The 25625-nt window shown below is 54.8% G+C and overlaps 1 protein-coding gene across 1 annotated transcript in view; it reads right to left on the minus strand.

Moving 5' to 3' along the window:
* Positions 1-25625, minus strand: part of GLI2 (GLI family zinc finger 2) — a 250839-nt gene that overhangs the window by 42561 nt on the left and 182653 nt on the right. The window contains exon 3 of the mRNA XM_087854950.1: positions 18736-18841. Coding sequence (XP_087711076.1) covers positions 18736-18841 — 106 coding nt within the window. The remainder of the gene's footprint in view (positions 1-18735; positions 18842-25625) is intronic.

The raw sequence follows: 25625 nt of genomic DNA on the forward strand, positions 1-25625 counted from the left end.
AGGGGCGAGGGGCCATGTGAGCCGAGCCCAGCTGATCAGAGCATTCCACATTCCCGGGTACTGTGATCCTTTCAAAGATGGGCATATGCCTGACAGCAGCTTTGGCTGGGCTCTGGGGAAGAAGGATTCTCTGTCCACACGAGCGGCTACGCAGGCAGGATGCAAGCCTGGAGCTCCTGGGGACCAGGAGGGGAGAGGCCAAGAGTGAAGATGATATACAGAGTGTCAGAGCTGGAAGATGCAGAACCGGGTTCTTGAATTGAGTCCCTAGTACAGATCCAGCCTCACCAGAAGTTAGGCGCGTTGGCCTTCTCAGTCGTCTGAGCCAATACACTTGTTTGTGTAAACCAGTTCGAGCTGAGTTTTTCTATCATAGGCAACTGCCACGGCGAGCCTTAACGAGCACAGCCTCTCCCTGCCCAGAGCGATTGTGGGCCCAAGCATCGGCAAGGCAGATCGGAGCTATCGTTCCTGGGGCCTGTCCACGCCTATGGGACTGACAGAGAGGGTGGCAGGGGACCTACCTGGGGCTGCTGAGGCTGGGGAGGGCAGCTGTGGTGGCCTTTCCACGTGTGGGCATGAGGCACACGCAGGGGGCTCTTGGTAAGAGGAATGGCCAACTGCCTCCCTGCCTCCATGTGTGTGTGTGAGTGTGTGTGTGTGTGTGTGTGTGACGGGCAGCAGCGGCCCGCAGAGGGGCCCAGCTTCCCGGGCAGCCGAGGACTCCCGTGCTTCCTCCCAATGCGGGTGCTGGCCGGATGTCTGGGCCAGCCTCCTCCTCCCCGAAGGCTGCAAGCAGGGCCAGGAAAGGGCCTCTCCTGAGCGGCGTCTTTCCTCGACCCTCTATCGGGAGGGGGGGCCAGGCCCAGCCCCTGGACAAGAGTCCAGGGCCAGGCCCGAAGACCAGGATGGTAGCCAGGGGGAGAGAGGACACAGAGAATCGGCCGAGCCAGCGGAGACCTCGCTGGTCAGCTGCTGTTCTGGCCTCACACACCGCTGCCGCGGGGAAGCTGCGGCTACGGGGTCATCAGCATCCGCCGACCACCGACGGCACGCAGCACACGCAGCAACCCGCAAGGCGGGTTCCAGTGCAGAGGGAAACCGAGGTGCAAGCTGGTATGTGAGACTTGCCCAAGGCTGCAGAGCTCTGAGTGGCAGAGAGGAACGGAAGCTGGCCTTTCTGACTCTGTGAGGTCAGGCACGGCGCTTGGACATTGCCGGCGGTCCCCCCAAAGGCAAGCTTCTGCCTCTGCTGTCTCTGCCCTCGACAGGTTCAGCTTGGCGTCTCTTCGCAGCCATCAGCTTAGCTGGTCCTCCTGCCGACCCCAGCTGGCGTGGGGTGCAGGCTGAGAGGAGCCGCTCACACCTGCGGCCGGAGCCGGGACGTCCTGGGTCTGAAGGATGGCTCTGCCACTTTACTGGCTTGGTGTGCTCTCCGCCTGGAGGGTCTGCGTCCTCGCCCACAGCATGGGGCGATGGAGCCTGCCTGAGGGGCGGCGGCGGGATGGCATGGGCTCCGTGTGCAGCTCAGCCCGGGTGCCCGGGAGATGCTTACCCGGGTGCACCCCGTGTCTTTTCTCAGATTCAACGGATGAGCAAAGGGAAGACTTGCAGAGAGTGGAGTGGACCCAGCCCAATCTCTCAACATCAAGCCCTGGCCCTTCCCCCATGTGCTGGCTCTAGGTTTCTGGAGGGAGATGAAAGGCAAAGCCACGGCTGTGAGAACCCCACATAGCCACACGTGGCTCAGCACCAAAGCGGCTGGGCCCAAGCCGGCATGCTTGCACCCTCGGGTATGGGCTAGTAGGATGGGGATGTGTCCTTCCAGGGAGTATGGCTCCCCCAGGGCCGGAGGGGTGAGTAAGACTCTGCTGATGGGAAGAACAGGGAGGGCGTCTGACCCCCAGTGCAGCCCAAGCCAGGGCACAGGGGCAGGAACCAACGTGCTCCTTACTGCGGGGAGAGGAGGGGTGGAAGTGCAGGGATGGGGCCCCTGTACCCCACCCACGGTGCTGTTTGGAGAGGCAGAACAAAGCCGAGCTGAGGGGTGCTGACTCACCCAGACTCAGCATGAGCCACTGGGGCAGACTCTCCCACCTGGGGGGCCAGGAGCCAGAAGGAAGGACCCTTGGCAACCCAGAGAGGCGGCTGATGGCTTTGTTCTAAGACCTTCTCCTGCGGGGCTTTGTTCTAAGACCTTCTCACCCACTTTCTCAGAAACACTATGCAGTTGGCCTTGGGCCCACTGATCTGCCAGGGGGGAAACAAATACCCTGAAGCTGCCTTTCCTGCTCTGAGCCTCTCTCCTCCTCCAACCAGGGCTCCTTAGCACCAGGCCTGGCTGAGCAGGGCAGGCATGCGTCTGTTTTTGCCAGGGCATCCCTGAAGGGTGATGTTTCTGTTTCGGGCCAGAAACAGGCAGGAATGACACTTGGCATCCCATTTCACAGACAGTACTACTGAGACGCAAAGCAGCAGTGGCACAGCGATGGTGAGCTCGGCGGCACAGCTGGACTGGAACCCCAGGACCCAGTGTTATCATGGTCTGCTCTAGGGGCCTTTGCTGAGGATGAGAAAGGGGAGGTCCAGTCACTCAGGGTTGCAGGCCCACAGACCTCAGCTTGGGCCTGCTTCTCGGGGTGACCGAAGGCCTCAGCGATAGCCGGAGACATCCTGTGTGGTCACGCACCTGCCTCTCTCGCTCATACTCTGTATGCCACCTCATGGCTTCTGCTAGGGTTTTGGGCACGTGTCATGCCCACTCCTCCACTCAGGTCCTGTCCCTGTCCCCAGCTAACCCTTGACATCTCCCTCAGAGGGTCCAGCTCAGGGGCTCCCTGCTCCAGAATCCTCCCAACCCCACATGGAGGTCGGGGCTCCTGTGAGATGCGCCTACGGAGGACGGCTCCTTCCCTGGACCCTGAGCCCGTCCATCCTGGCCGAGGACGGGGCACCTGCCACGAGGAGCTCCCTTGGGGCCTGTCTCCCCCTTGGACGGGCAGCCAGGGAGCAAGCTCCGGGTCCACTCCTGCTCACTTGCTCTCCCTGCCCCTGCTCCCGTGCCCACCAGGTGCTCAGAGTGCACGCTCAGCGTGCGGCCACTGCATGAAGGACTGCAAGAACGAACGAATGAAGCAGTATGTCCAGTGTGCAGGCACTGCGGCAGAAGGCCTGGGTTCCAGCTCAGCTCACTCCTCGCTGTGGGGCTTGGAGTAATCGCCACGCTGCTCTCACAAATACGCAGTGGGAAGCAGAGGGGAGGTCAGAATGGCAGGCTGACCTTGACCTCTCAAAGGGGCATCCGTGTGCTCCCTGCTCCCTTGTTACTACTACTACCTTAGGGGGAAAAAAAAGGACTTGGCAGATGTGATTAAGATAAGAATGCTGAGATGCGGAGATTATGGTTTCTCAGGGGGATCCTAAGTGCCAGAGTAAGTGTCCTTCTAAGGCAGAGGCAGAGGGACACAGAAGAGGACACGGGACACAGGCTGGAGGGGTGCGGCCACAAGCCAAGGAGCGCTGGCAGAGGCGAGGGACGGCTTCCCCCCAGGGCCTACAGAGGAAGCATGGCACTGCCCACACCCTGATTTTGACCCAGCGATACTGATTTTAGACTCCCCGTCTCCCAAACTGTGAGGGAACACGTTTCTGTTGTTTTGAGCCACTGAGTTCGTGGCAACTTGCTGGGAGCTAATCCAGGATGTGCAGCCCTCGGGAGGGACTGACATCACCATTATTACTCCTGTCGCCTTTCTTCTGAGACTGTCAGCTTGTAGGGAGCAGGGCCTATGGGTTATTTCTCGGAGCAGCCCAGCCCCCGGGAGCTGTTCCATCAGTGGCAAGCTGGCAGGGAAGGGGGAAGTCCCCCTCCATGCCGGGAGGGCTTCTGAGCATGCTCGCAGGGCTCTGGAGCGTGCCTTCCCCCCTGCCGCCCGGATTACACGGTCACTGGCTCCCCATAGCTGAACGCGCCCTGCACACGGCCCTGACACGCCAACCCCTCCCGCCCCAGAGACCGCTGGCTCGCATGTCCTCATCCTGCCTTTGGGCTGAGATGTTACCACCCACCAGGATCACAGGGCCATGGGTGGAGGCAGAGGGCTCAGAGCAGGGAGGCGGTGACCCCTCTGCTGTTGCCCAGCTGCTCGGGGCCAGGCACCCACTTTCTCAGAAACACTAGGCAGTTGGCCTTGGGCCCACTGATCTGCTAGAGGGGAAACAAATACCCCGAAGCTCCCCTTCCTGCTCTGAGCCGCTCTCCTCCTCCAACAGGGGCTCCTTAGCACCAGGCCTGGTTGAGCAGGGTGGGCATGTGTCTGCTTTCTCCAGGGCATCCCTGAAGGGCAAGGTCAGCCCCTGCTGCCCCTGGCCTACTAGCAGATAGAGCTCCAAGGAGCTCCTCTGGGCGGAGTCCAGTCTCTTCTGCAAGGGTTTTGTTTGTTGGTTTGGGTTTTGCTGTTTTTCGGTTCTCTGGTTGGTTGGTTGGTTGGTTTGGGGTATGTGAAACTGTACATTGGCAAGCTTGCTCACCATGCCTTCCATATATGAATTTTAAAAGTTCCAGAAATCAAGCCCCTTTCAACATGCACCAAGGGGGTCTGCAACTGGAAAGAGATGTACACTGAATTCTTTTGGAAAGCACTGGAGAACTGTCCCTCTCCAAATTAGAGCCCAATTCATTTTTTTTTTGCGACGATCTGCATGTTCCTCTGCAGCTTGACTGCCCTCTGCCCACGTGGGCAGCTCTGTAAGTCAGCAGAAAGGCTCGCTGTGAACAGGGCCTGGGGCCACAGCATGCAGCCATTCGCCGATCTGTTCGTGTGTTCATGCATTATTCCCTTGGTCGGCCAACACTCGCTGATTGTGGACCCTGAGGGAATCAGGTGGGCAACTGGGGGTCTGAGAAAGACTCGGCCAGGACCCCACACCTAGGAAGTCAAAAACTCTACTGACAAGTGCTGTGCCAAGTGTGTCTGGTCAACTCTGACTTTCTCGGGGCTCACCTTGAACCCATACTTGCACAGATCCCAGCAGAGAGCATGAATTGCCATGAGGCTGTGGATGACAAGCTGTTGGGGTGATGATCCTGGGGGAGCACCCCAGATCCAGCCATAAGTTCAGGAAATCACAGCCCCCTGAGCCTACGGTTCACTTCAGTGCCTTGACAGAATCATCGGTCTGGGACCTCTGGGGTCCTGGAGGAGAGTGGACACTAATTGTAGCCTACAAACAATATACAAGGTGCCAGAGCAGAACGAAAGGTGGGAGGGAAAGAATTCATTCACTCCGTTGGGGCAATCTGAGACAGCTTCCCGCAGGAGGCAGCATCTGAAACTGAGTCTCGACTTTTACAGAGATTTGGAAAGGAGGCAGTGAGTTGTGCAGCCTGGTGTTCTGATGCAGGAGAATAGCTGAACAAAGAGCAGGTCATATCAGGGAATAGCTACCAGAGCCCAGGAGCTGAAAGGCAGACCACACAGCCGATGGGAGAGGAATGTGTGGGGAAAACCTTAAGGAAATGTCGATAACCTGACCTGGGTTACACAAGGAACTTCTCTTCATCCCGACACTTCATTGTGGGAGTGAAGAGAACAAACACGAACAGAAAGGATATCTACAACACAGATAACTAATTATGGAATGAGTGGCCTTCATATATAAAAAGCTTATTCACATCAATATGAAAAGGGCAATTCCATACAGACATGAGCAAAATAGCTTCAAAGGCACGTCGTAAGCAGGAAACGTTACTGGCCAATAAACACTGGAAAGGATGCTCAGCCCTGTCAGTGATCAGGGAAATGGAAAATCCAAATCACAGGAGATACCAAAATTGTAGCAAAAATTTAAACGTTGCTGACATGACCCTGGTAACAAAGATCCGGAGCGAGCTGAGCCCTCAAACCCTGCTGGCGGCAAAGCCACCCAAGCGGAAGTCTGGCAACATCTGGGGTTAAAATGTGAAGAGCCCATGACTCAGCGATTTCATTCCTGGACACACATTTACTCTGAGGAACAGCCAGGGGTCCCGGGGGCCCAGAGAATGGTACAAGAGCGTTCACTGCAGTAATGTTCAAAATAGCCAAAACACAGACACATCCCAGATGCCTGCTGATGCAGACTGCTTCGGGGTAGTGAGAATTCATGAATGAAGAGCCCCAGGCATTGACGGGTGAAGCTCTGGAACATAATCTGACCCATGAAAGTCGTTTCCCAACGAATCCACTTGCAATGATTCTGTTTATATCAAGCCCTCAACGCAAAACTAAACAATTTGTTGCTAGGGGAGTCAGACATAAGGTGGAACTGTCACGGATGCACGGGGATGAGAAACTCCAAGTCCCAGAGCATGGTGGGAGGGGGAGCCCCTGGGGGGCACGACGGTGGAGGGCACAGGAGACCCCAAAGATGCGGCATGTCCCTGTCCTTAGGCCGGCAGGGAATGACAGTGTATGATATCATTACTATTTCTATCTTAACCATGCTTTTGCTATTTCTGTTGTGTATCTTCAATATTTAATAAGCCTAAATCTTAAAGAGGAGGGCTGGCTTCTGGTTTGAAGTTGGCTGAGCGGACGGGGGCTCTGTGGTGGGGAGTGGAGCGACCGCAGGGCCGGTCGTGAACTTGTGTGGGCAGCTGGGAAGTCTTTGGGGGCTCAGTGGTTGTCTCCCTGTCACCCAGTGGGCTCCTCTCGGCTGCTCCATCTGTCTGCTGCCCAGGCTCCCTCCTGGCTGGCCCCAGCCGGTCCAACAGGCCTGCTCTGCGGCCGACGCACGTCTTTATACACATGCAATCCATTCGACCCTCCGCTCACCCCGTTCCCATTACAGACCTGCACACTCCACCAGACCTCGCCGAGCGCCAGCTTTCAGCTGTCACTCCCTACGCAGAGCCATAATAAAGAAATCACTGTTTTCAGCTGACAAAGAGCAGATTTCTTACTAAGTAAACACTGATGTTTTGGTAGGGAAATTAGGTTATAAAGCTGCGCCTACAAAGGAGGCCATACACATGGACTTGGTTAAGATCTAGCCACACAGGCAAGAGGGGTTAATTCAATCGCCCAGCCTTTATCACATTTTTTCCCCTTGGAACAGAAGGATAGGAAGGTTATCGGCTTTTTCGAACATGGAAAGTAAAATGCATAAAAGACAAGAGGGAAGTATCAAGGGGACATTTTTCCTGGCAAAGTGATGGCTTGCACAGAGCTGGGGGCAGGGAGAGACCTTGGATGTGAGCCATATGCTGGGGGGTGGTGAGGCAGGAACACAGCCGGCCCCAGGGAAGAGGCCCTGGGGGAACTGGGCCCGGATTAGGCCCTCTCCAGGTGACCTGTGGTGTGGGTTAAACTCTGGGGATGGGAGGCCTTTGTAAGAACAGCCAACCTTGGCTGAGCACAGCTGAGCCGAAGCTTCCAGAAAGTCATGGCTCTATGGGGACTGTCCTATTACAAGGCAAATGCAATGGGGCTGGACGGGGAGCCATGGAAGGAATGAGACGTGTGGTCTTAGGACAGGGGGAGCCTTTAGGAAAAGGAGGGGTTTCATGACACTGCTCTCAGGGCCTGGGTTTAAGCCAGGAGAAAAGTGCAGGGGGGTGGGTGGGCTACACACAGGGAAACTCCTCCACAGTGAGAATTCTTCAACTCTGGCCTGGCCTGCCAAAGTGGTGTGTGGAATTTCCTTTCCTGGACGCCTGTCAAAACGAAATGCATAAACCCAAAGAGTTTAGATAAAAGTCTTCTTAGAGGTGGGTGTGCTGCCGATTTGCACCAAATTTTGAGTCCATTAGTGGGTGCACTGGAAAGGGCTCCTCTTCATACTGGCATCTATCTGTGTCTGCCTGGGAGTGGAGGCCCTTCACTGGAACAGGGGCAACTCCAAGAAAATCGTGGAGCCCCACGGCAGGCGGGGGCTAGGGGTGGGACGGGGAGAGACAGGCCTCCCTTGCCTTCCTCCTGGTAAATGCTTCCCATTCCTGGCTTCCTAGTGTTCCAGGCTTCCCCGCCCCCCTTTCCAGCACACCACTCTGTAACTGCCCCATGTCTCCTCCTTCCCCTCCGAGACCATGAGATATGTGTGGGCAGCAAGGCTGGGCCTCCTTGCGCCTGTATCCCCAGCACCTGGCACGAGGCTGGCACCGCCTAGGCACGGGAGGGTGACGTCAGAGGAATGAACACTAAGAACTTCCCCACTTGAGTTAAGCAACTGCTAAACTCGACTTGCTTGGACAAGGCAGGTCGAGTTCACATGTCAGAAACGCGGCTCCTGGCAGGAGAGAATGGGAGAAGGGGCTCCCACTGTGCCCAACGTATTTCTTCTTCTCTGTGGGCACCAGGGCAAGTAAGCAATGCAGCAATGCTGGCTGCCATGGGGGGCATTTGAAGAGCAGCAAGCCTCAGGGGCAGGGCACTGCTCACGAATCCCTCAACAACTGTTGCCTAAGGCCGGCAGGAGTGACCTCCCGCAACAAGTCCTGGGACACAGTAAATCCAGCAGTAAGGAACTGGGCTGAATGAATGCATTCTGGGAACTGGCATCGGCTTCCACCCAGAGTGGACATCCCGGACATGTGCACTGGAAGAGGACCCCACCTCAAAGGCCAATCTATCCCACTAACTGAAATTTTACTCTTAGTGATTATTTCCTTTGGACCGATCACTGTTCTGTTCTCATTTCTGCCAGCAAAGATAACTGACTGTAGCCCTAAGACTTGCAATGAGATACCGCTTCCTCACCAAGGACAATCACGGCACAGAGAAAAGTTCAGGAGTGAGGGAATCTGTACAGTTTTCTGCTGTACGAAATGGGGAGAATATCACCCACCTCACAGGGTGTTGGTGGGGGGCGGGGACTGGATATGATGCCATCTGCCCAGCATACAGCAGGGTGCCTGGGATGAAATGTGGATTTACTTCTGGTCTCGACACAAAGGTAAAAAGAGGAAAGCATGGATACCACCTTACGCCAGTTAGAATGGCAAAAATTGACAAGACAAGAAACAACAAATGTTGGAGAGGGTGTGGAGAAAGGGGATCCCTCTTACACTGTTGGTGGGAATGCAAGTTGGTTCAGCCACTTTGGAAAACAGTGTGGAGGTCCCTTAAAAAGTTAAAAATTGAGCTAACCCTATGATCCAGCCATTGCACTACTGGGTATTTACCCCAAAGATACAGACGTAGTGAAGAGAAGGGCCATATGCACCCCAATGTTCATAGCAGCATTGTCCACAATAGCTAAATCGTGGAAGGAGCCAAGATGCCCTTCAACAGATAACTGGATTAAGAAGATGTGGTCCATATATACAATGGAATATTACTCAGCCATCAGAAAGAACAAGTTCTCAACATTTGCAGCAACATGGACGGCACTGGTGGAGATAATGCTAAGTGAAATAAGTCAAGCAGAGAAAGACAATTATCATATGATTTCTCTCATCTATGGAACATAAGAACTAGGAAGATCGGTAGGGGAAGAAAGGGAAGAAGAAAGGGGGGTAAACAGAAGGGGGAATGAACCATGAAAGACTGTGGACTCTGAGAAACAAACTGAGGGTTTCACAGGGGAGGTGGCGGGGGGATTCGGATAGGCTGGTGATGGGTAGTAAAGAGGACACATATTACATGGGGCAATGGGTGTTATACGCAAACAATGAATCACGGAACACGACATCAAAAACTAAGGATGTGCTGTATGGTGACTAACGTAACATAATAAAAAATTATTATTAAAAAAAAAAAGAAAAGAGGAAATCATTGTCCAGTTCTCACCATGTAGCAGGGGCTGTTCTATGTGCTTCGCTTCACACATACTCCTTCACCTAACCCTCAAAACCAGCCCGTGGGGTACTCTTGTATTCCCAGTTTAGAGATGGAGAAGCCAAGGCTCATGGAAGTTCAACTGCCAGCCCAAGGACATAGAGGGTATAAATAGCATAGGTAGGATTTGAACCCTGGCCCCACCCCATTGGGCCCACATCCTGGGGGTGTGGAATGGGCTATGCCAAGGTGATGCGAGCCCAGAGGGACAGGACAAGAACCAGAAAGACCACCTCTCAACCCTGCAGGACCTTCCCACCAGGAAGCCCCTCCCCCACTGCAGACCCACCTCGTTTCTGCACATCAAGATTTGCTTCACTCCCAGGGCCCCTCCTGCCCTGGGCTGACCACACGGGCTCTCTCCAAAGCCCAGAGCCAGGCAGCTCCTCTTCTGCGAGGGGCTGGCGTTCAGCAAAGATCAAAGAGCAGGCTGGCTGATCAGACACGCTCCTCATTAAACTTTTACAGGCCAGATTCCATTATAAATGAGCTGTCTGTCCCACACCGCAGAGCACGTTCCTGGAGCTGGGGATCTGAAGCTCTCGGAGCCGGGAGAGTCTTTAGCAGAGGGGTCAGTGCGGGGTGGGGCCCTCTAGGGTCAAACTGCCTGGGTTCTAGTCGCAGCTTTGCTACTTACTAGGAGGATGTCACTAGAGAAAGCAATCAGCCGCGTCGTGCCTCAGTTTCTCCACTTAGCAAGCGGGAGTGATGATGCCACCGTCCTCGTAGGGTGCAGATGAAGGTTAAGTGGTATAATCCAGAGGGCTGGCCCCAGGCTGCTGGGACTGCACCTCGGTTAGCCCGGCCCTGGCATCCTGCTGCCCACAGGGGTCTCTAAGGGCCATTCACATCACCACGAGCCAAGGCTCCACACCTATTTGTCACTCAGTCCTCAGACAGCCACGGGAGGAGGGCCAACTGCCCTACAAACTGCCTGGTCCCGCAGTTCCCTGGGCTCCGTGTCTCCCTGCTCTCCAGTTGCTCTGAAGAAGTAGTTAGCTACAGCCGGTTTAAAGGAGCGCTCCCTGGAGATAAAAGGACAACTTGGGCTCCAGCTAGGAGGACAAGGCCTCTGGTGGGCAGCCGTGGGCCCACCCAGCATCTCAGCCCAGAAGCCAGGCAGACACGCCCTCCTGCCATCTCTTCCTTCCCAGAGATTCTGAGAATCTCTGAAGAGAAGGACGCACATTTGCTGAGAGAAGAGAACGTTCTTTGTGAAACACAAAGCCTGTCCTCTCTGAGCCGTGAACCTCGTGGTGTGGTGCCAAGAATCAAGAAGATGTTACCATCTTCCTGCCCCTCGGTGACTGGCTGAGGACAGGGCTGTCAGGGGCCCGGGGTGACGCAGGCTGAGCGGGCTGTGTGTTTATTAATCTCACGACAAGCGCGTGCCGTCTTTATGGAACACTGACCTTGGGAAAAGCCATCTTCAAATCCCTCCAGATCAGAAAGTTCAGGAGCTCCGGCCGCAACAGCAATCAACTACTTTCTTAAGTGAAGCACACGAGAGGACGGGCTAAACATCCCCATTAACATGCGGTCACCAGGATGAGGTGGCTTTAGACATCCTTAATAGCTCTCCCCGGGGGCTCTGGGTAATTTGCACGCGCGACAAAGTGTGCAGATGATGGCGGGAGGCGGAGGCCCTCGCACCCACCAGCTGGCGTTTCCTCTTTTCCTAAAGTACCTGGGCCAGCATGTTGACTTTGCATGAATTGATAGCTAAGCCCCAGAGCCATCTGGCCCCAGCAAGACCCCCTTCTCCTCTCTCCTTGTCTCGCAGGGTGGTCTTGGGCCGTGACCGCTGGAAGCCTGCTCACCAGCTAAGCTCCAGATCAAGTGATCTGTAGGGACGCGACTCATGCTGGTCAGCTCTAGAATCCAGGCAAGTGCTGGGGGTCATGGAGGTCAGAGGTCAGCTATGGAACCAGGCAAGAGGAGAGAGAAGGGGACCGTCCTTCCCATGGCTGAGACGCTGTAGCTGTCTTCCTTCCATATGCTCATCCCCTTTCACAAGGTGAGAATATGGACAGATTTAGGTCAACTTGTGGATGCTGCATCTGTGAATGGGTGATAAAAAGGAACCAGGGGAATTTTAACACCCCATACTTCGAAGTCATTACCATCGAGAGAAAAAGCCCTACAGCCTGCTGATTTGATGACTCTGGCAAGGCAACCCACAGCTCTGGGCCTATGTTCTCGGATATGAAATAAGCAGGGTGGCCTGCGGTGGTCCCCAGACTCTGGCCTGTGGGTAAAAAACAGATACCCAGTCCTCATCCTAGGCTGAAAGAACCAGAACATGGGGGATTGGACAGAAGACACAGCCGAGTTCAGGTTTGAGAACTGTAGCACAAGATGGTCTCGGTAACCCTTCTGGGCTAGAAACAGCTAGAATCAGTCCTCTCTGAAGCCCCAGGCAGGGCTGGGATGAGAAGGAGCCCATAAGCAACATGGGGAGTCGACAGGCGACCCTAGCCTCCTGAACCAGGAAAATGAGCTTCTACTTTCCCCGAAAGGACATGGGGTTGATCCTGGCTCAGGGCAGCCCGTACTCCTGCTTGTGCGACCGCATACACGGGGCAAATGGAGAGCTCCAGCTGGGGGCCCCACACGCCATGCCTCAGCCTGTGTCCCCACAACATCCGGCAAACCTGTTTCCAAGGGGCAGGGGCCGGCAGGGGATCCAAAGAGGTCCCCTTTCCCACCAGCAGTCGCAAGGCTATGGAAAGTCTGCAAGGAGTGCTTGCCCCCACCCGCTGGTTGGCCTTCTCTTCTCGCCCTGGAGATTGGACTCTTGGACCCTTGGGATCATATCCTCGTGGGGAGGGGGGTGGGTCACAAGAGAACCCTGCCTGACCAACAAGAACAACCCCTCTACCCATTTACCTCCACAACAAGTGTGGTTTACACAGACAAGAAATGCTGCCCCAGGAGTCCACGGGCAGTGCCATTTACTCTTCTAGAACCACCTGAGCATTAGAGAGCTATGCAAATCCAGTTGTGGGTTTGTACCTCCAGGGGACAGGGAAAGGTGGCTCTGTCAGGATGGGCGAGGGCATCTATGAGGAAGCCGTCCCGGGGTGCTGGCTGGGTTTCCATACGCTGCATGCACCCCATGCCCCACTCTTCCCTGTGTGGCTGCCTGTGGGAGGGGAGGGCCGTCAGCCTGGACCCTGGGACACGACGACACCTATGGCAGGCCCCTTTGCTGTGTTCCCCCCACTTCCCCTAGCCATCCCCTAACTGCTCCTAGCACCCTGGAAGCAGATCTGACCACTCCCTCCTGCTCCTGGTTGCCGAGGGGATAAAGTCCAAATTCTTCAACTGGGAGAAAAAAGACCCCTCCTCTCTCCATCCCCAGTGGTACTCCTTCAGTCCTATTTTCTACCTTATGTCACAGCCACCCGACAGAATCCTCTTTGAAGGTCATCCATCGCCTGCCTCTGCCACAAGGTGCCTGGGACTGCAATGACAGTGCCCCCCCCCCCAGCAAATGCAAATAGCAACCGAGAGTCATCATCGTTAACATCTGCTGAATGTTTCCAAACTGTTCTGACTGCTTTACCTACATGATCCCAATGAATCCTCAAAATAACTCAGTAGATGGGGTAGGTACAATCGTGAAGCCCTATTACAGGTGAAAACACTGAGGTTTATTCATTCGTGTTGGTGAGCTCTTGCAAGTTCAGAGCTAGGGTTCAAAGCCAGCTAGCGGGGCAGGGCTGGGGACAGAGCACTCCTGCGGGACCCCGGCGGGGAGCACAAGCAGCTTGAGAGGTGGAGCACTGCAAGCGGAGCTGGTGCGCACAAGGCGCCCAATCCCCGGGCCCCGTGAGGACCACGAGAGCCAATGGGCAGCGGCCCCGGCGCGGAGCAGCAGGCGGAGGCTCCCGCTCGGGCTGACAAGAGATGACACCGCACCTCATTTGCTGCGCAACGTTTGTGTAATTAGACGCATTTGGCGCCAAGGGGAGGCGTGGGCTCCAGCAGGGGCTTGATGGATCGGGCGCTCCACCGGGCTCCAACCGCATTCATCACTGGAGCCGGAGCCACTGGGGCCATTGTTTGCTTACAGGCCTCGTCCTGTCTCCCACCGGAGACACCGGTGGGGGAGGGTGAAGGGGTCCCGAATCACTCGCCGTGTCCCCCTGTGGCCGGGTGGGACTGACCGTCCTGAGGCTAACGGGGAGCCCCTGGAAGCCCACCCCGGCAGGGCGCGGGGCTCTGGGGACACAGTGCCGCTGCCCATCATCACTTGGGTGTTAACCAGGAGAGCCGGTCCCCGGCTGGGGAGGGGAGGCCAGCGCACCCACCTTGCGGGATGACATGGGGCAAGTCGGTGCGCCTCCCTGAAGCTCAGCACTTGAGCTCACGAGGCTGTCAATATCGTGCAGCAGACTCCCCGGTGGAGCCTGGCTCCCCGAGGCCCTGACACGCTGCTGACACCCTTTACTGTATTCTACTGGGGGATGCCACGCTGGCCACTGAGGCTTGCTGATCCGAAAGAAGCCCCAGAGCCCTCCATGCCCTAATCCCTGGAATCCGCGACCATAACCTTCGAGGGGAAAAGGGACTTTGCAGATGTGATGCAGTTAAGGATCGGGACAGGAAGATTATCTTGGATTACCCGGGTGGGCCCTCAAAGCCATCGCAGGCGCCTTTAGAAGAGAGGCAGAGGGAGAAAAGCATTACGGAAGTGGAAGAAGGATGAGAGGACAGAAGCGGTGGAAGAAGGCGAGGTGACCAGAGGCATGGGTCCCCAGCTGAGGCACGCAGGTGGCCTCCAGAAACTAGGAAAGTCAAGGAAATAGAGTCTCTGCTGGAGTCTCCAGAAGGAACCAGCCCTGCCAACACCTTGACTTACGCCAGACTTTTGCCCTGCAGAACTAAGAGTCAGTTAGTATAGTTTTAAGCCACTGGGTAATCTGTTACAGCAGCAACAGGAGACTGATACACCCCCCTTCAGGCATTGAGTCTGGTTCAAGAGTCATCCGGGCCAGTGAGAGACGAGGCCATTTCCACAGGCCCGCTGGTCTGGCCAGACCCCCCCTGCTGCTTGCCATGAAGGCTTTCTATTTCTCCAGGTTCTCTGCCTGTACCCCACCCCTCCCTGGCCAGGAAGGAAGCAGGCCCAGAGAGGGGACGTGACTTGCGTCCAACCCAGAACTGCTTAACAGCAAAGCCTGGAGAAGACTCAGGGACTGTCTCCTAGCTCTCTACTAGCCCAAGGTGGGGACAAGACCGAGGGCCCCCTAACTAGTGCCAGGGCCTTGCCTGCAGCAGCATCCCTGGGGGGCATGTTAAACACCAAACATGAGCCCCACCTCAGTGTTTCTGACTCATCATTTGGGCCTGGGGCCTGAGAATCTGCATTCCTCACAGGCTCCCAGGGGGACGAGGCTTGGGCTCAGGAGGTGGTAATTAGATTTCTAACCCTCCCACTCCATAAGCAGGCAACCCTGGTGGTTAATCCACTCCTTGCTGCCTCAGTTCCTTCTTCTGTAAAATGGAATGATACAAAATGCCCATCTCATAGGGTTGTGAGAGGGTTAAGGGAGATGAGGCAGGTGAAGGTCGAAATGGTTAGGAGACATGGCAGTCATCAATGGTGGGGTCTACTTATAGCTCTGTGGTGGTCGCTAGGCATGTGGGGACACGTGAGCCAAGACGGTCACCTCACACTGATGCCAACCTGTGTGGACTGTGCCTTCAGGGAGCGACCAGCACGGCCCATGTCTCTGACCAGCGCCTAGCCCCTTGCAGGGGGCCCCTCCCTGCGGGCCTGCTGTGCCCAGGATCTCTGTCACAGAACCAGCCCAGCACTTCTCAAGAGCAGAAAGTCAGCAATTCCAATCCCCATTGATTTTTCTTCGATGCTCAGATGCCACCAACTGAGCCATTTTTGGGTGATCCATTGGTTCCAAACACTCACACCCCCGGAAGCCAGCTGCCGGAGCTGTGGTCTCAGCCCCGGCAGCTGGGGGGGCTGGGAGGCGGGCAGAGGGCTGAAAGGGCCCCTTCGCCAACAGGTGGGCACAGGGTGCCAGCAGCAGGCTCTTGTCAAGCGAGAACCAGCGACACACACTGACATGAAATGAGAAGTTTCCAACATTTGAAGGGACCCGAGAGACAACTTGAGAGGACTCCCGATGTCTAAATCTGGGACCATTTCAACCACACAAAAATAGCGACAACAGAGTTTAACTCAGAATAACACACCTCTCTATGCATTTATTATAAACAAATAATCAAAGAAAGAAAGAAATGGGGGGGGGAGGAGAAGAAATTATTCCTTAGAGGAGAATTCCAGGCAAAAAATGTGGAGGGAGGGGCACCTGGGTGGCACAGTGGTTAAGCGTCTGCCTTCGGCTCAGGGCGTGATCCCGGCGTTATGGGATCGAGCCCCACATCAGGCTCCTCTGCTATGAGCCTGCTTCTTCCTCTCCCACTCCCCCTGCTTGTGTTCCCTCTCTCACTGGCTGTCTCTATCTCTGTCGAATAAATAAATAAAATCTTAAAAAAAAAAATGTGGAAGGAATGATGGAAACAAAATCACCACTTGGAAAACACTAATAATTATGGTTTCTGTTAAGAACCGTTGATGCGTGTTAAAGTTAGTAGGTGAATATTTGATAAGACACAGGATATTTATATATTAGCAAAGTCTCAGCCCCTCCCCCAAGATACTTATTAATGACAAAAGGACCAACTTTAAAGTGGAGAAACCCAGCAGACCTCACCTTAACTAAGTGAGCTGCAGTGGTGAGAAAACCGAACATCTCCAGTGATGAGAACTATTGCCTTCTTGAGTCTCCTGACACGACACACTAGGGAGGACACAGCACCACCCTGATGCTATTACTCCCCAAAATGCTTATTCTGAACTTAATCATGAGACAAATTCACACAAGTGTCCCCAGTTGAGGACACCTGTACATTTGGTACTGGCCTGTCCTCTTCGAGAGGGTCAAGGTCATGAAAGACAAGAGAAACTAAGCCACTATCCCGGATTAAAGGAGGTTTGACCATGAAATGCAAAAGCCGCATCCTGTACAGGAAAAAAGACATGAGTGGGGCCACTGAGGAAATGTGGATAAGGTTTACAAGTCAGTTAATGACCCTGTATCAGTCTTTGCTCATGTGGGACGTGAACCCTGGGGGAGCCCAGAGGACGGGATCATGGAAATCTTTGTACTGTTTTTGCAACTGTGTTCCCAGGTGTGAAATTATTTCACAGTGAAAGATGCTTTTTTAACAAAGGAAAGTCCCCGATTTGCTCTGCCTTGGGGAGCGGCAATGGGTGCCCAGAAACGGGAGGTGCCCGAGGGCTGGGACCTTCTCATTCACTGGCCTCGTCATCAGGCACAGCGCTCGCTTTGAACATGGGGAGTGCTCAGCAGGAATTTACTGACTCCATTCAGGCAGGAGGTGGGAGAGGCAGGAAGGAGGGTTTGTCTTCAGCGGGTGGGATGGGTGGAGCGTGCCCTCGTCCGTGAGCACTGATCACGGACCTATATGCGCCAGCCACTGGCAAGGCAGCAATGAGCGGGACGCTCAGAGCCTGCTGGGGGGCAGGTGGGAAAACAGATCATTCCAGGGAAGGGGTCCCACTCAGTGTGCGGGATCCTGGTGCCCCCAGTGGAACATTCCAGGGAGGGGGGCGGCAGGAGCAGAGGCACGGGGACCTGTGGCAGGGCTGTGGGTGCTAGAACCCTGAACAGCAGCTTGGCATGGACAGACGGGGGGGCAGGTGGGAAAACAGATCATTCCAGGGAAGGGGTCCCACTCAGTGTGCAGGATCCTGGTGCCCCCAGTGGAACATTCCAGGGAGGGGGGCGGCAGGAGCAGAGGCACGGGGACCTGTGGCAGGGCTGTGGGTGCTAGAACCCTGAACAGCAGCTTGGCATGGACAGACGAGAGTGGGTCCAGAGGGCCCTGGGACCAGTTGACCCTTTGCAGCAGGTTCCCTCCAAGGCAGGTGTGGGAAGCGGCAGAGATGTGGGCATAGGGCAAAGGCTTCAGCCTCTCCTCTGGAAGCAGAATGGATGGGGTAGCGCGGGCCCCAGTCTTTGAGTCATAAAGACCAAGAAAAGTGACATTAGCCACAGGCTTCAAGGCCTTAGGTGAGAATGAGGGACAGGATTAGGCTTAGTGAGATGATACTGGGACACATCCCTTCTACCTGGGGGCCTCAAAGCAGGGAGTGGGAGGAGGCCCCAAAGTGTAACAGGGAGCCTGTCCTTATCGGTAGGGTGTCTCTGTAGCACAGTGTCTAAACTGGGACACGTTAAAAGGGAGCCATGAGTTATTATACTGCGACAACGTATAACTAAGGTCACCATACTTATTATTATTTTTTTAATTGTATTTATTTATTTGAGATAGAGCAAGTGAGAGAGAGGGAGCACGAGTGGGGGGGAGGGGCAGAGGGAGAGGGAGAAGCAGGCTCTCCGCTGAACAGGGAGCCCGAAGTGGGGCTCGATCCCAGGACCCTGTGATCATGACCTGAGCCAAAGGTAGACGCTTAACCAACTGAGCCACCCAGATGCCCCTGTGGTCACCGTACTTATAGAGGGCCTTTGGCTTGGAGGGAATTCCCACTGCACGGGTGCATACAGAGCCCCACGGTGCCACCGTTACACTGGGACAGCCCGCAGCCTTGGCAGTGGGGATGTGCGAGCTGAGCAGGGCTTCCTTCTCAGGTAACCAGAGGGAGCTGGGTGTTCACGTCCCACCTACACATTCACCCAGGGTCCTGGGTCAGGTCACTCCTGGTGGCAAAGATGACTGTCGGCTCAGGACCGTGCAGATCGGGAACTCCAGAAAGACAGAGGCTGGAGAGGTGGCTGAGGCTGCCGCCTCCCCCGCAGCAGGTGACCACATGCCGGGCCAGTGGGTGGAGGGCAGAACTTACCCGTGCACGCCGTGGACAGAGTGGGGCTCATAATGGTACCTTCCCTCCTGGTGTCTCATGTCAAGCGGTAAGGGCGCATGGAGCGGTGGCAAAAGGTGCTGCGGCACTGTGGAGTGGGAGAGAGAAACAGGCCTTCAAAAACTTTTCCCCTCCCTCAAAAAGCCATTTTCAAAGGGCTTTAAAGCTCAATGAATTTCAGAGCAAGAGTAGCCAGGACAGGGGGCTCCGCGGTGCCCTGGCTATCACACACCCACGGAGGGGGATGAATAAATAATCAAAGTCAGCCCGAGAATCCTACATCTTTCACATAAAAGATCCCCAACCGCGCTCTTGACAAAGACAAGCAGCTAAGCGCTCTTTGAACTTGGGCAGATTACAGGCTCAGCCGCAAATCAGGGCTGACAGAGCCGACAGGCTGCTGCCCATCTTGGCCTGGGCTGCGTGTGGCTGGAGCAGCCCCGGGTTACAGCATCCGGATGCTGCAGTCACCCTGGCTGGAAATATTTACCTAGAACCATCTGTGAAGCTGGGGCCTGCTCCCGGCTGCGGCCAGCCTCAGGAAGGCCCAAGCCCGCCGAGCCGCCTGCCCCGTTCTGCTGGCGGCACACAACGGACACCTACGTGGGCCTGTTAATTCTCCAGCTCTTCGTATTAATGACTGACCCCCAAGGGAGCTGGTGGGTGCCTCCAAGACGCAGACGCCAGCACGTGAGCCTCGCTTCCAGAGTCGTGTCAGCCTCCCATCTGCACTTGGCCTGCCCTCAACAAATCATCACGATAATTGTAGGATGCTCTTTGCTTATTTAAAAAAAAAAAAAAATTCCTGGGTCCCCTGGAGGCAAACGTAATTATAGGCTTTAGGAAAACAAGCCTCTTTAAAAAGTAGTTAGACTGGGAAAAGGGCTAAGAAGCGGAGATTTCTCAGTCAACTCTTACTCAGGCTGAAGGCCACGGGCCAGCGGGCATGCGTGTGTAGTCTGAACGCAGAACCCTTGCAAGAGATGGGGGGGGGGGTGTTTCTCGAGCGCACAGGTCAGCAGACTGCCCAGCCTACTGTAAGGAATGTAGACACCTAATTCTGCTAACCGTTTCCGTGCAAACAGGTCCCAGCACTGTCCTATAAGCACTATGAATTCTTTTTTTTTATTGTGGTCAAATACATATAACAAAATTTACCATTTGAACAATTTTTAAGAGTACGGCTCGGTGGCATTTATACATTCAAATTGGTGGGCAACCACCATTCATTTCCAGACCTTTTCCATCTTCCCCAGCTGAGACTCTGTTCTCATTAAACACTAACTCCCCATTCCTCCTCTGCCCCGGCCCCCCCAGCGACCACCATTCGCCTTTCTGTTGCCATGAATCTGACTATTCTACGCAACTCAAATGGGTGGAATCGTACGGTATTTGTCCTTTTCTGTTTAGTGCATGTCACTTAGCATAATGTCTTCAAGGTTCATCTGGTATACTATGTGTCAGAAGTTCCTTTTTAAGGCTGAATGGCATTCCACTGTATGGACAGATGTCTGGTGATCCATCTACTTGTGGCACCTGGGTGACTCAGTCAGTTGAGCGTCCGACTCTTGATTTCAGCTCAGGTGTGATCTCAGGGTTGTGAGATCGAGCCCCTCATCCGGCTCCGTGCTGGGTGTGGAGTCTGCTTAACAGTCTCTCTCTCCCTCTGCCCTCCCCACCCCATCTCATGCATACTCCCTCTCATAAAAAAAAATAATTTCAATTTTCTAGTAATCTCTATACCCAATGTGGAGCTCAGACTCACAACCCCAAGATCAAGAAGTTGCACGTTCCACGGACTGAGCAGGCCAGGGTCCCCATGAATCCTTAAAAGAATCCTTAAATTTCCTTCTAAAGTCTTAATTTTTATATACTCAAATTTATCTTCATAGTTCCCCAAAACTGGCACCTTCCATGGGTACTGAGAACAAAAAAAGCAAATCTTCTTACCCTGATTAAGTCAATTTGCCAAACACAGACTCCACAGATCTTGGGCTCCAAGGGGACACATGGCCGTCACACACGACAGCAGCCATGCTGTCCCATTCCTCTGGTCGGGCCCTCACTTGCAGAGCTGGCGATGGCTGGAATGACCACCCCATGCCCTTAGGCCCGCCCATGTCCCCTGAGTGGTGAGGCTGGGTGTGACTCTGGTGGCAGTGACAGGATGGCCCAGGCAGCCCTGGGAGTCAGAGACCCCGAGAGCAGAGCTGCTGCTCACCAGCCGCACGCGTTGAGCAAACTGCTCTCCTTCTCTGAGTCACTACTGTGGTTACTCTGCAGATAAGAAGTTCCTGCAGGGGCCGTGCTTAGCCCAGGGTCTGTGGCTCTGAGGAACACTCCATAAATGTTACTACTGCCGGAGACAATTATCACTAATGCTTGGAGCCCCACAATCCCTATTCCCCTGTGAATACACCATTTTACTCGCTGTGCCGTGTGGGACACGGTGCTCACGGCTCCCTGCAAACCCGGGGAGGGTAGAGGGTCAGTGCTGGCCTGCTTGCGGATTGGAAGTCGAGCTGACCTTCCCTGAACCCCAGGGGGAATCAGCAGAGAAGCCATGTCCAGCTCCCCCAGATGGTTAGGAAAGGGCCTTTGCGTTTTTCTTTTTAATGTGGCCAGGCAGAGCAGATTATAATATTGTTAATAAAATAAAAATAGTTTGCTTTTGTGTGTTTCTGAATGTTTTCCTGCATACCCAAAGGCTCCTTGAGGTAGACAAGGTAGGTGTTACTGTGCCCAGTTCACAGATGAGGAAAGGGAGGCTATGAGTGATTTCAGCCCAAAGTCACAAAGCTGAAAAAGAACAGAACCTGGAGGAGAATCCACGGCCCAGGACAGCTAGGTGGTCATGGGCTTTTTCCTCTGCCCAGCCAAAATGAATCCTCCGAGGCAGTCCGTGGGTGCAAGGGTGATCCCGAGGGTCCTTCTGGTCCCACCTTGGGTATGTATTATATTTAACAAATGCTCATGCAGCCCTGGGCCCTGCTCTCAGCGCTTTGCAGATATCAGTTCCTGGCTCTTGACGGCACCCCAGGGGGCATTCACCCCAGAATTCCTGGTCCTCCCACGGGCCATCCCCCAGCACGCAGATGTGCTCCTTTCTTCCCCTGTCTTGCCACCTGTAGAAGCGGAAGCCAGTCCCCTAATGCCCGCAGTGCCCAGACCTTCCCCTTGACCTCACCAGCTCTGAGGGCTCTTCCCAGGGTTAATGCGACTTCAGCCGGGTCTCAGCAGCTATCAAATCTGCGGGAATGAAGTGCTCACAGTCACTGACCAGGCGAACATGAAACGAAGGTGATACCAGGGCTGAAGTGAGCTGCTGTGTATGTGTGTGTGCATACGTGCATGTGCGGTGTGCGTGTGTATGTGTGTATGTGTGTATGTGTGTGTTAGGGAGAGAGAGAGAGAGAGATGGCGAAGTTGAAGCCTGGGGCTTCTGGGAAGAGGCATAAGACACAGAGCCACCCCTGGAGTCCTCCTGCAGTTGAGGTTGCACCCCCCTTTCTGCCGGATCCCTGGGGTGCAGGCTGTGGAGATCACCAGCGGAAGTGGCTTTCTCGTAACTTGGAGCTGCAGGCCAGGCCATGGGACATTGGAGAAATTGTGTCTCCTCTCTGGGCGTTATGTTACCATCTGTACAATGGGAATTAGATGGGCTTTAAGTTCCTTCCTACCAGGACAGTCCTGCTGTTTGTGAATGGTCACCTGTTCCCCGGAGAAAAAGCCATGCTTGTCCCAGCCAGTGACACGCTGAGGTCTCAGGAGGTATCCCTGAGCAGGACACAGGAGCCTGGGGTACAGGCACTTCTGCATCACTGTGGCCCTATCCGTACAACTCACTACTAGGGACCAGTGACCCTTCCGGATGCACTCAGCCCACCAGCCCCCGGTTGTCCCCTGAGCCCCCTGCCAGCTGTCTCTGAGGCCAACTGTGCACCCCAGGCCATCCAAGGGGTGAAGGTTGATCAGGCCCATCTGAGGTCTCAGGACCCTTTCAGAAAGGTATTTCTTGGGTATTTCACCCAAGAAATACGAAGACACCCATTAAAAGCAAGAGCTGCCTTCAAGTGACATATTGAATGAGATCCTTCCACACATTGTTTTCATTGCGGGCTCTTTTTTTAAGTTAAAAAAAAATGCAAACTAAATCATGTCCTTCCGGCAGGGGTGGGGTAGGGGGAACACACACACACACACACACACACACACACACACACCCCATGTCATTTCAAAGAAATGGCTCTCTTTTTAAGTTTCTGGGGAAGAAACTCTAAGCTGGGAATTTTCTATGGATCACCCCTGCCCCTCTGAAGAAAATGCACATTTGTTTTTGATCCTACACAGAAAGACGACCAGTCTGGGGAGCTGAGGACGGTGGGGCCTTGACGTTAATTTTTAACCCCGAATCTTTCTGTGCTAAGGTTTAAAAGCCAGATGGTCCTTGGCTGGTGGTCCCAGGGGTGAGGGTTTGCTGGTCCCTGGTCTAACGTGAGGGGGCACAGAGGACCCTCCCCCGGAAGTCCAGGTCTAGTTAACGTCCCATTAATAGTCATTCCTGTAGATTTCTGCCCGAGAGGATGGGGCGGGGTCAGCCGAGGGTTCAGACACAGAATCGGGAAAACTGGGTCATCGAAACATGACCAGGCAGCTGTGTCAGCAGCCGGAGGAATTCTCCTCGGATGAAGTCATGTGTTGCTACAACACGGAGGCGCTGCCCTGAGGACTGAGCTCCGAGAGGGCCGGAGAGGCTGGCCCAGAGCCGGAGGGGCTGGTGAGGTGAAAGTAGCCATCTTCCAGAACAGACTGGACGTGTTAGGAACACCCGGCCCTCTGGGCTGTCCACTCCCTAGAGATTAGCATGGTCTTCATTTACTGTGGTCATTTCCATTAAGACCACAAGAGGCAATTAGCTCGGAGCACATGGGCTGGTATGCTCTGGCCTGGGACCAGGGAAGCAAAGGGTTTCTGCGCCAAGGGCTGCATTGCCCTGGCACTGACTGAGGGGAGATGCCGGCAGGTGTCTCTGGAGGGAGGCCTGGTCCTAGCACAATAGAGGTCCGAGTTCCGGCGAGGCAGAAACACATGTCAGTGCGGTCTCTGGGGCCCTGGGAGGGAGGCCAGGGGCCAGGGCAGGGTGTGGATCCCCATATCCTTGGCAGCTGGCCCGTGCCCCACGGTTGCTGTGCTCACCAGTGCTGTGGCTGCATCAGAGACGCTCTGATGGGCTCCAGGCTGCCCCCAAGAAGCTGAAATGGAGCATTCCAATTTGGCATGCCTCTAGGGGGCCAGGAAAGGGCTCCTTGGGATTCCCCGTTAAAGACTAATGGATCATGTTCCTTTCCCTTACAATTCCTTGCATTGTAAGTCACATCCACTGCAGTGGTTTTATTGGTTTTCTAAAAAGCAAATGGACCTTGGGAAAGTCACGGAAACAAATTCACACTAAAGTGCAGATGACTTACCAGGTTGCTTTTCCCTTAACGGAAGGACCCAGGCAGCCAGAGACATCTGTATCTTTGGAGAAGGAAGGTACTCACGTGGAGGAAAGAGAAATGGGCACACGAGCGGGCTTGAGGTCAAACACGGTGTACTTTATAGTTAGATTGAAATCCAGATTGTTCCTGGGGTGCACATCAGTCAAATGACGGTCTTAAGGGAGATGACATGTCCCATGGTCTATGGAGCTTGGGATGGGGTAAGAAGCACGTGAGCCATAAGTCCTGACAGATTTGGGTGTGAACCCAGGTTTCATCATCGCTAACAAGTGACAAGCTCTCTCGGCCTCAGTGTCTTCATCTGCACAATGGGAATGGCACCAACCCTGGCCGTTATACTGCATGTTTATAGTGTGTGGCACAGAGCATAAAAATCAGCAAGTAAGTGGCACTTCCCTCCCTCACCGCCGTGGGTCTCGGAGGAAATGCGAACAAGGGCCCCGCTCCTTGGTGTAAGGGACGCCGAGACGTATCAGGCCGGCACTCAGACGCGGCATCCACGGCTCGGTGTGCATCCCATAGGACTCGGTGTTCCCCGACTCACTGTGCGATAGAGTGGGGACAGGCAGAGAGGATGTGTCACAGGCTCGGGAACATTGCCAAAAAGGTCTTCCACAAACGGATCCCTGCTGACTGCACCCCCATTCCCACACAGTGCATCTGCTCGAGCCTCAGACTGGCTACTCCCGACTCCACTGTTTCCCACCATTCTGTCCCTAGCGTCTGTGCTGGTGCTGGGGAGGGGGCCTGCAGGCGGCCTGATGAGTTCAGGGAACAGCACTGGGAAATCTGTTGTCAAGGTGGGTTTTAAAAAAAGGTACCCCCTCCTCATGTGCCTTTAGCCCCATCACCCTGCCCAGCAGCGGTAAGTCAGCCCCCGGGAAGCCCAAGGCGGAAGCCGGTGGGATCACGTCCCAGGCAGGTGACACCTCCCATGCGCGGGAGGGCGGCGGTTCCGAGAATGGGACCCCTTGTGTGATCCCATTTCCTTAACCAAACCTACCTCCCCCCTCTAGGAAGCCAGGGGGCGTTGATGGCCTGGGCAAGTGCGCCTTTGGGGGAGGCCTCTCCCACCCCAATAGAGAGAGGATGCTACTCTTGGTTCCACCCTGAAGACCTAACTTGGTCGGCTGAACTGCTTAACCCTTCGGGGAACAGAAAAGCCAAGATGCTCTACAAAATGGAAACGGTTAATCGTGCAGGGAAGGGGCAGCGATTGGCACCTTATTTTCTGTGCGGCTGGCCCCGGATGATTGGCCGGCCCTGCAGCTGATGCTGGATGCTAGCCGGTTACCCGCGTGGCTACAGTCTACATTTCAGCCACTGAAGCTGGGCTTGTCACAAATCCCACAGGGCAGGACTCCACGTTCT

The sequence above is a fragment of the Ursus americanus genome, chromosome 1 (assembly GCF_024610735.1).
Source record: "Ursus americanus isolate L20-20 chromosome 1, mUrsAme1.1.p, whole genome shotgun sequence".
Classification (NCBI taxonomy): Eukaryota; Metazoa; Chordata; class Mammalia; order Carnivora; family Ursidae; genus Ursus; species Ursus americanus.